Source organism: Ictalurus furcatus, chromosome 21 (assembly GCF_023375685.1).
Source record: "Ictalurus furcatus strain D&B chromosome 21, Billie_1.0, whole genome shotgun sequence".
NCBI classification, from domain to species: domain Eukaryota; kingdom Metazoa; phylum Chordata; class Actinopteri; order Siluriformes; family Ictaluridae; genus Ictalurus; species Ictalurus furcatus.
Genome location: NC_071275.1, coordinates 19,718,672 through 19,730,038, shown reverse-complemented (window position 1 = coordinate 19,730,038; position 11,367 = coordinate 19,718,672). Strand labels below are relative to the sequence as shown.

The following is an 11,367-nucleotide window of genomic DNA, read 5'->3' as shown; positions in this document are numbered from 1 at the left end:
CGAGCTGTTGCTATATAAACAATAACGTACACATCAGACCGAGCGCGTTAATATAAACCCGTTATAGAAAATTAATCAGCACCTTCGGACTCTTTTGCGCCAAGGTTTTGTCCTCATGTCTCGTCAAGGAGTTCTTAACAGATGTTTGGTTTTTTTTTTTCAGTTTTTCTCGTTTGAAATGTCCTACATATTGCATTTGCACTGTCCTTTGTTTCCCCTTTTGGCTATTTCGTCATTCTTTTGGGTTTTGAAAAGTGCAGTTCCTTTCAGCATGCATTTTTGGAATTCATGATTGTCTTTCCTCTCCCCTGAGTCCCGAGTCAGTCTTTCTCCGCGAGACACGCTTGCACCATCGCCGTGCCCAGCTCTGGGCGTTTTGAAGTAAATTAATTTCGCTGGCGGGTTCGAGTCCCACGGTACCGCATGCTATTTCTCTGGCTGCTGAATTTGGAAGCTTTGACTCGTAACGCTATTCAGGCACAGCGTTGATTTCCCCCGATGGGATCGGACGGTCCTGGAGACGAGCCGAGTGTCTGACACCGCACACAGTGATGGGTATTGTGGTAGAAATCATTTGTATTTGATTGGTTGATTGATTTATTCAGGGTCCGCGTGTGATATTAGAGTCGAGTTTGTCTCGAATGTGGCCGGTCCTGAATTTACATTCGAATAGAAGAGGAATGTCTTTTCTTTTTCTCCACCTTTCTTCTCCATGTCCTACTACGTCCAGTATTTCTTCATGAACCTCTCAATTATACTCTTTATGCGTGTGTCTTTCTCTCTTCTCTCCCCAGGAGGGCCATGCCGTTTGGCTGTTTAACGCTCGGAGAGAAGAAGGACTACAACAGTCCCACGGATATCACCGACAGATATGACCTGGGGCAGATTGTGAAATCGTAAGCACCTCTGAACCCATTATATCGCCCAAGTGAAAACCAATGGAGATATGATTATATTCGTAAAGGCAGGGATATGCGGAAAGGATAAAGATGTAAATGTCATGTTGGCCATAGAGGATTAGTATGTGATGTATCCATTACATACTAGTGACTCAGTTATCTTCGATTTATCACGTTGAACATTTACTCCATTTTTCTCCCAATTTGGTCATTTCCCAATCCCCGCCCCCCAGCCATCTCTTTCAACAGCTCCCAATCATGGAGAGTGAAGGTCAGCATGTGCTTCCTGTACAACACAGAAAGCTGCTTGGAGAAAATTGCTAACTATCTTTATATGCACGCATTAAATCACACATGCCCATGATTGGCTAGCGTTGCTCTGATTGACAGGAGAGAGTAACGCAATCCCTCCCACTCAGACACTAGGGCTGAATTTTTGTTGCTGGCTATGACATTGTGGGTAGATTGCGAGCACAAATCTGTGTCACTGTTGTGCCCATTTACTTTTTATCTTAAATAAAGTGCACTACTCCATTTTAGTTCGCATTTAGGTTCCCAAATGCCAGATTACAATGTAAAAGACACCATCGAAAGTGCACTATGAGAAAAACTGAGTTCCTCTAGAACTCTCCAGACAATTAACGTGTTTTACCTTTTTATTTAGAGGGGATTCTCCTTGGGAAACCATCTGTTAAAGAGACCTAGAGAGAACATTTAAGGTTTATCCAATTGGAACAAACGGAAGAACATTCCCAAATGGAAGCTTGTTTTTGTTTTGTTTGCAAAAGTGCCAAAAAAATCTTACAGCAAAATGCAAAGGTTCCACTGTAAAGCAAGTTCCTTATGCTTTAGACTCTTATACGTAGAACCATTATACTGAGGCTGTAAGATACAAGAAACCTGCTGTGCCGTCACAAACGTCCAAACTCAACAAAGATCCACTTCTTACCATTTTCCCTTCAGTGTTCATTTGTTTGCTCTTTTCAAAGGGAAGAGTTCTGCGAGATCTTCCGAGCCAAGGACAAGACGACATCGAAAATGTACACCTGCAAAAAGTTCCTGAAGAAGGACGGGAGGAAAGTGCGCAAGGCTGCCAAGAATGAGATTTTCATTCTGAAGATGTGAGTTCAGAGGGCACCTCGAGAGAGGGTTTTATTATGATTTGTAAAGAGCATTTATATTCCTGAAGAAGAAATTTACAGTGACATTTGTTGGACAGCTTTATAGAAAGGCAGTGAGAGTCTGAGGTGCTTTCTCGAGATGCTTTCGTGCCGATGCAGCAGTTTCGACTAGATAGAGTGGCGAGAAAAGAAGAGATGAGGCAGATGTTCTCAAACTATTTCTGTGAAGAAGCACAATGACGTCATCGCACTACAAACTGCCAGGCTGAGTTTCTTCATAGCCGGTCCCCCTGCTCTGTAATGCGTGATTTGTGTAGCATCATTTGCAATCTCCTAAAAGCTTTACTCTTCGGGATTAATAATAGCACATTAATGAGCATCTGCAGCAAAGCATTATGAAATAAACAACAGGGTTGGCAGAAGACTTAACACTGCTTTTACTGAACGACATTATATTTATACACTAATTCCATAATGATGAGAAGAGTTAGAAAGCATCTAGGTGGGAGTGTCTCTGTTTCTCCGACAATATGATCAGAGCTGTTATGATGCGATATGATGGAATACAATTCGGTTCAGTTCAACTATAAACAGTTCAATGGTAATAGAAAGAAGTTTTGAGGAGTTGAAGGTCACACCTCTGTCACTGGGATTGAGACAGAAAATTCCTCACCCATTTCTGACAGATACAGAGGCCACACCTCCTTCACTGTGACTGACAGATACAGAGGCCACACCTCCTTCACTGTGACTGACAGATACATAAGCCACACCTCCTTCACTGGGACTGACAGATACATAAGCCACACCTCCTTCACTGGGACTGACAGATACAGAGGCCACACCTCCTTCACTGGGACTGACAGATACATAAGCCACACCTCCTTCACTGTGACTGACAGATACAGAGGCCACACCTCCTTCACTGTGACTGACAGATACATAAGCCACACCTCCTTCACTGGGACTGACAGATACATAAGCCACACCTCCTTCACTGGGACTGACAGATACAGAGGCCACACCTCCTTCACTGGGACTGACAGATACATAAGCCACACCTCCTTCACTGTGACTGACAGATACATAAGCCACACCTCCTTCACTGTGACTGACAGATACAGAGGCCACACCTCCTTCACTGGGACTGACAGATACAGAGGCCACACCTCCTTCACTGTGACTGACAGATACAGAGGCCACACGTCCTTCACTGTGACTGACAGATACAGAGGCCACACCTCCTTCACTGTGACTGACAGATACATAAGCCACACCTCCTTCACTGGGACTGACAGATACAGAGGCCACACCTCCTTCACTGTGACTGACAGATACAGAGGCCACACCTCCTTCACTGTGACTGACAGATACATAAGCCACACCTCCTTCACTAGGACTGACAGATACAGAGGCCACACCTCCTTCACTGTGACTGACAGATACAGAGGCCACACCTCCTTCACTGTGACTGACAGATACATAAGCCACACCTCCTTCACTGGGACTGACAGATACAGAGGCCACACCTCCTTCACTGGGACTGACAGATACAGAGGCCACACCTCCTTCACTGTGACTGACAGACACATAATCTGCCATACACCAGCTGTCTATTTGCTTTATCCCCTAAAACACACAACAGCTACTTATGAAAATAGAAATAAATAAATAAATAGATAGATAGATAGATAGATAGATAGATAGATAGATAGATAGATACTTTCCCTTTCTGCAGTAATGCCTCTCCTATTTGTCTCATTTGCCTGGTTTCATGTTGTCATTTCAGGGTGAAGCATCCTAACATTCTCCAGCTGGTGGACGTCTATGAGACAAGAAAAGAATATTTCCTCTTCTTGGAGCTGTAAGTCGTGCATGGAAAGTTCTACATTAACACAACAGATTTGCTTCATATCAGTCTAATAGAGGACAACTTCGGCATCAACATGCACCTGCAAAACATGTTAGGTTTGAGGTTAATCCCTACACAAATGGTTTATACCTTTAACGGGATTATTTTATTCCTGAATTCAGTGACCAACAAACCCCATGTCCTCTCAGTTCCCCTCAACAAACCCCATGTCCTCTCAGGTCCCCTCAACAAACCCCATGTCCTCTCAGGTCCCCTCAACAAACCCCACGTCCTCTCAGGTCCCCTCAACAAACCCCACGTCCTCTCAGGTCCCCTCAACAAACCCCATGTCCTCTCAGTTCCCCTCAACAAACCCCATGTCCTCTCAGGTCCCCTCAACAAACCCCATGTCCTCTCAGTTCCCCTCAACAAGCCCCATGTCCTCTCAGGTCCCCTCAACAAACCCCATGTCCTCTCATGTCCCCTCAACAAACCCCATGTCCTCTCATGTCCCCTCAACAAACCCCATGTCCTCTCAGGTCCCCTCAACAAACCCCATGTCCTCTCAGTTCCCCTCAACAAACCCCATGTCCTCTCAGGTCCCCTCAACAAACCCCATGTCCTCTCATGTCCCCTCAACAAACCCCATGTCCTCTCATGTCCCCTCAACAAACCCCATGTCCTCTCAGGTCCCCTCAACAAACCCCATGTCCTCTCAGGTCCCCTCAACAAACCCCATGTCCTCTCAGTTCCCCTCAACAAACCCCATGTCCTCTCAGGTCCCCTCAACAAACCCCATGTCCTCTCATGTCCCCTCAACAAACCCCATGTCCTCTCAGGTCCCCTCAACAAACCCCATGTCCTCTCATGTCCCCTCAACAAACCCCATGTCCTCTCATGTCCCCTCAACAAACCCCATGTCCTCTCATGTCCCCTCAACAAACCCCATGTCCTCTCAGTTCCCCTCAACAAACCCCACGTCCTCTCAGGTCCCCTCAACAAACCCCACGTCCTCTCATGTCCCCTCAACAAACCCCACGTCCTCTCAGGTCCCCTCAACAAACCCCATGTCCTCTCAGGTCCCCTCAACAAACGCCATGTCCTCTCATGTCCCCTCAACAAACCCCATGTCCTCTCAGGTCCCCTCAACAAACCCCATGTCCTCTCATGTCCCCTCAACAAACCCCATGTCCTCTCAGGTCCCCTCAACAAACCCCATGTCCTCTCATGTCCCCTCAACAAACCCCACGTCCTCTCAGGTCCCCTCAACAAACCCCACGTCCTCTCAGGTCCCCTCAACAAACCCCATGTCCTCTCAGGTCCCCTCAACAAACCCCACGTCCTCTCAGGTCCCCTCAACAAACCCCATGTCCTCTCATGTCCCCTCAACAAACCCCATGTCCTCTCATGTCCCCTCAACAAACCCCATGTCCTCTCAGGTCCCCTCAACAAACCCCATGTCCTCTCAGGTCCCCTCAACAAACCCCATGTCCTCTCAGTTCCCCTCAACAAACCCCATGTCCTCTCAGGTCCCCTCAACAAACCCCATGTCCTCTCATGTCCCCTCAACAAACCCCATGTCCTCTCAGGTCCCCTCAACAAACCCCATGTCCTCTCATGTCCCCTCAACAAACCCCATGTCCTCTCAGGTCCCCTCAACAAACCCCATGTCCTCTCATGTCCCCTCAACAAACCCCATGTCCTCTCAGGTCCCCTCAACAAACCCCATGTCCTCTCATGGGGACGGATACGTTTGAAAGTTTTTCAACTTTTGCCTGTCACTCTCCAAGCAATGCTCGATCAAAAGGAAAGCAGACGCCAGTGTTGATATCTTTATGTTTCTTCTTGTGTCAGCAAAATTTTACATACCTAAAAGCAATGGAAAAGAAGCGAGGCTCGTTTCCGCCGGATAAGGATTGGGTTTTGACGGCGTATTTCTTAGCAGTTATGTTTTATATCATAAAAAAAACAGTGGGAAACAAAGCCATCAAAACCCAACGGACTTGCACTGGATGGTAAAACAAAACATACACAAAGCGATGGACAAGCCATGAACGTATAACAGCAAACACTTATGCTCATAAACACTAGAATAGCAGACAGCCACACGGACTCATGGGTATGCAAATGAGCGCTTGCTACGCGAAGGTAGAAAGCGTTCCATCATGAGGATGTATTTCCACATTAATCCCTGTTCCTGCCAACTGTAAGATGCTGCTCTCCTTTTCTCCAGCTGAGCCTGCAGCGCTGAGGCAGATCACCAGGAACCTGAGCACATATAGCCTGAGGATATGTCAGATAGAAACACTGTACCGACATATCTCTCTCTCTCTCTCTCTCTCTCTCTCTCTCTCTCGCTTTCTCAACAACGCTCTCTCCCTCATCTAACGAGACACTGCCGCCATGTTCTTTCTATCTGTATGGGTTCGGATTTGCATTTGTTAGATTTCTGCAGCAAAACTACTTCAAGGGTGTGTTTTTTTTTCCTGCCTGGCCACTATATTTCCTGAATGTTTTCCCTCACCTCACTGATCAAGTGTTGAAGGTAATCCTCATTGCATGATCTAGAAACGCAAGGCCGGCTTAATAACCGTGGCCCTGATTCCGGGCCTCAGTTTTGCCGTGTCGTGTTCAACGCTGTGTCCTTGCTAATGCTAAAAGCAAAGGAATGCACGTTAGAGTTAGAATGTGAAAATTAGAAGGGATTTATAACTGTAGGACTGTAGGAAAAGCTACACCTTCCTGCTCAGGAGTCCATCGCGGATGACAACGTGGATGTTTCTCGTTTCTGACTGCGTTTCAGTGCTACAGGTAGAGAGGTGTTTGACTGGATCCTGGACCAAGGATACTACTCTGAGAAAGACACCAGCAACGTGATTCGGCAGGTGTTGGAGGCTGTGGCGTACCTGCACTCCCTCAATATCGTCCATCGCAACCTGAAGGTACACGGCACTGTTCCCCCTGGTGGTCACGTGGGCAAAACGTTTGCAACTGGTAGATTTTAACGTAAAAAAATGACAAACATGAATTGTCATCACACGTTTTATGATTTGAAAACCAAACTTCATTTGGTTTATTTTAATAACACTGGTTCTTGTTTCAGTTGGAGAATCTGGTGTATTACAACCGCCTGAAGCACTCCAAAATAGTTATCAGTGATTTCCACCTGGCCAAGCTTGAGAACGGGCTTATTAAAGAACCATGTGGGACTCCAGAGTACCTAGGTACGATGCTTTGAACGTGTCATGAAAGTACACTCGTAGAAAACGTAGAACCGTTAAGGCTTCTTCGGTGGTCCCTCTGGGGGACGTTTCAGTGTTTCCATATCAGAAAGAATATTCATTTAACCCTTAAAGAATGCTTGAAGGTCCGGCTTTTCTAAGAGTGTTTAGATTTGAATAGGTTTTGATCGGACACTGATAGTGGTATACTGTATAGTCTTGCATCGATAGAACACCAGCTGGTATCTATTAAGAGTTTCGATCCATTGTTTGATGGCGTTTCTCAGCTCCGGTCCTGAGGGCCGCAGGCTTACTGGGACTGTTCACGTGTCCATCAGATAATTACCCAGATCTCTGTGGTGTTGGGAGTAAGGGAAACTTTGCGGGACTGGAGCGTAGAAATCCTGCTCGACTGAGAAGGTTGGAGTTACCTGGTGCCTTTTTTTGTGCCTCGTTTAGCTCCAGAAGTTGTTGGGAGACAGAGATATGGCCGACCCGTGGACTGCTGGGCTCTTGGAGTGATCATGTACATACTGTGAGTATCTAATCGCAAATCCACACTCGTGCATACTCGAAAAGTGCTTATTTGGTTAATTCCAGTAACGATCGGATACCAGGCCAAGAAAACTTGGCAAAAACACTCAGTAGGAGGAAATGCACAAAAAAAAAAAACCCCAAACAAACAGGAGAACATAAGAAAGAAGGAATCAGAAAAGCACTGCAAGAGACTAGACCAGAATGACACCGGTGTAGAGTTGCAGATCTTTATGCGTACTGAGTAGAAACCAAAGGACTTAATAAGGAAATGAGAAGCAGAGAGAACCAATCACTGAAGAGAATCAACAAGAACAGGAAGCTTTAACCATATAAGGAATGTCGAGGAGGGAAAAGGGCGGCTGGAGGCTCAAAACGGACGTGAACATACCGTGAACGAAACATAATCTGGAAACGTTTTCTCTTATTTAATCGGTCCATCCAGGATTTCGCGATCGCAGAAATGAATGCAGAATCGAGCAAACTCCGCGATATTCGGAGGAGCGTGCGATTTTTCAAAAACGACCGCAGATTTTCTGCAGATCCGGGCCGAGGCGCGCCATGTGACGTCATCACGAGTACAGCTAAAAAAATCTCGTTTACCAGCAAACAGCACCGCATGTGAAAGACAATTCCGTGCGACTGCGATTTCGCAGATTCAAGTAGCTTTTACGCGAAATAAGCACGAAATCTCTGCAAGTTTTGAAAAAAGCCGTAGGGAAAAAAAAAGCAAGCATTTTTAGCCGCAACTATCCACGAAATCCCGTCCGGACTGGATAATAGCCACCTTTCATTTTCTCACCGCAGGCTTTCTGGGAACCCTCCGTTCTACGACGAAGCCGACGACGACGATTACGAAAACCACGACAAGAACCTGTTCCGCAAGATTCTGGCAGGAGATTACGAGTTTGATTCGCCGTACTGGGACGAAATCTCTGACTCAGGTGATTTACGAAGACTGAGGAAAAACTACTTTACGTTAAAATTTATTTATTTATTTATTTATTTTACATTTGTACTGCCGTTAGTTAAAGCAACATGCAACATCTCATCTGCTTGCAGCTAAAAGTTTAGTCGCGCGTCTCATGGAGGTCGACCAAGATCAGAGACTCACAGCGCAGGAAGCCATCAACCATGAATGGTACTGATGTTTTGATCTTTTTTCATTTTCCCCTAGCCATGGTCTCTGCAGCATGTTTTGCCGAGGCGTGTGTTGTTGCATTTTATTGCGGGTAATTAATACGACTGAAAGTTTTCTCCTCCGTATCTGAATTTGCTTTGTGTTCTGTAGGATATCCGGAAACGCTGCCTCAGATAAAAACATCAAGGAAAACGTGTGCGCACAGATGGAGAAGAATTTCGCACGAGCCAAGTGGAAGGTATTTATTTATGCTCAATTTGTATTACGATAGACTTTCTTCAAGTCACGGACTTGTTTTGTTTGTTCGTCATCTTTTATTATTGCACGTCCGAGGAGTGGATCGTTTTTCCTTTCACTGAGGAATACGGCGAGAAGGAACGATCTGATTGGACGTCGTTTTTGCAGTTTGGGATGCGATACTGTGATATTGTTTACTTTTAGCTAATGGCTTGCTAATGCTGTAGCTCAGCGGTCACCAACCCTGTTCCTGGAGCTTTACCTTCCTGAAGACCATCATGGTGCCCACCTTACCATCTAATCATTTCCTTAGGAAGTCTTTGTTCACCTCAAATGGGTGTGTTAGATTTTGGTTGGAGATGAAACCTGCAGGAAGGTCTGCTGGAACAGGGTTGGGGAGCACTGGTGTAGATGGAAATAATGATCGTTTGTATAAAAGGAATAAAACGTTGTGTTACGATTATACGTAGCGGGAAAATTGAGATCTATCATCCAACATAAAAAGATCAATCCTCTCACCGTAAACGTTGAAACGTTCTTCCTCTTTGCTTGGATTGCTCTTCTTCAGAAAGCTGTACGAGTCACGACCATCATGAAGAGGCTGAGAGCTCCGGAGCACCACCAAACTGCCGCTGCAGCTCAGCCCAGCGAGGGAGCCGCAAACCCTGCAGGAGGAGCACAGGAAAATCCCCAGGCTCCGGCTGAGGCCTCCACGTCCCCCGCAGGCACAGAGCCCCCTGCTGGTCTGGAGGCACCAAACGCAGAAGCTTCTTCATCACGGTGCAATGGTGAATCTCCAGCTCCTCCGCCTTTCGCCACACCGACCGGAGACGAGCAGAACGGTTAAAGTCTGTCCCCCTACCCAGCCACATCTCTCGCAGCAAACCCTCAGCTCTGTAAATTAGCATCTAGCATGGTCACCCTGAGCCTGCTTCGCTCTCACGGTAACATTAGCAGCGCCAGCGTCGTCTTGCAGAACCTTGTCGATGTCTTTTCCTGAGCTTCCCTGTCTTTTCTCGTTACGACAGCTGTATTTGCTAATCCTACAAGCCATACTGTCACACGCTCTACAAAAACACGAGGCTTTGCTTCGCGTTAATTGTCATACATATATAGATTTAAGAAAAATAAAGAAAGAAATAAACAGAAAAGGGTATTACTTTGCTAATATTGGGAAACTTTCGTGGGATTATTTTAGTATAGTAACAAACTTTGATGTACGCCTTACAATATTTGTCGCTACTCAGAGGTGCCAACATTAGTATTAGTCGTTACGATAGCTGTAGTATTTACAATTTCTGACTCCGGCGATACCTTGTTAAAATTCTTTAAAAAAACGACGCTTTTCTACTTTCTCACGCTAGACCAAATGCAAACGAAAGTCACCGAAGGGGAAAGGACGGATTTGCTTCTGTTAGAGTAGAGGTCAGGATACTTCAGTTGAATTTACGAGCCTCGGTCTTGTGGTACAGTAGAAAGGAGGTGGATAGAACTGTGGTCTCTTTGGTTAGTTAAAGAAAATGATTGAGGAGCTGCTTATTATTAACTAGCAATCCCGTCAAACGTTTATCTCGCATGTCTTCAGCGATGTTGGCACCTCTGGGTACAGCTTGGCTCCTGTGCTCAGGAAAGCACGTCGTGGCTCGTTTGTAAAGATTTCTGTAAATACCAAACTCCATAGAGACGTAGCCAAAAACAGCATGCGTTTTAAAATTACCGTTTATTTCATACAAGTCCTGCCAACCTGTGCGTCGACAAAGATGTCTGACTATCGGCCTTACACGGAGAGTTTTGTCCCTCCTGGTTCCGCCATTTCTATATGTCCTATTTGCATATTTAAATATTTACACATTAAATAACAGGAGATTCATGCGGACAACGTGCTACATGCTACACTTTAGCTGTCTAGGCTGTAGTTCGTTTGATAGTTAAAGGGTTTGAAGTATGCAGTGGGAACAAAATGCACAGCTAGCTTTAGATCCGCATGGTAGCTCGGCAAACGATAAAAAACGGCATTCACAAATCGGATGTTATGGCATCGTATGCATAGAAAGTGATTTTATTCATTTATTTCTTTTTTGTAAATGACATTTTCTACATATTTAACGCCACACGAGAGCTACACATCAGTGGTTAATTTGTTTCGGCTAGGTCGCGTTAAGCCATGCTCTGCTAAGAACGCTATTCTGTCTGTTGGTTAAACGTAACGTGTTCGGTGTTTTAGCTACTATGCATTCGAAGAATGTCAGAAGTCAGAAGTCTGTGTTCGTTAAACCGAGTGCGATGTCAGACACGCAGCTGCGTTAAATATTCACTATAAGAAAACTTTCACCGAACGTTTCAGCCAAGACATGTTCGGCGG

General features: G+C 45.6%; 1 protein-coding gene across 1 annotated transcript; it reads left to right on the top strand.

The window, feature by feature from the left end:
• The first annotated feature begins 302 nt into the window (after positions 1-302).
• Positions 303-10,097, top strand: camkvb (CaM kinase-like vesicle-associated b). Its single transcript, XM_053653469.1, has 10 exons — positions 303-896; positions 1,889-2,020; positions 3,810-3,884; positions 6,676-6,814; positions 6,976-7,096; positions 7,553-7,628; positions 8,435-8,571; positions 8,690-8,768; positions 8,919-9,006; positions 9,574-10,097. Exons 1-10 carry the CDS (start codon positions 802-804, stop codon positions 9,850-9,852), a joined length of 1,221 nt encoding a protein of 406 aa, XP_053509444.1. The 5' UTR covers positions 303-801; the 3' UTR covers positions 9,853-10,097.
• The last annotated feature ends 1,270 nt before the right edge of the window (positions 10,098-11,367 follow it).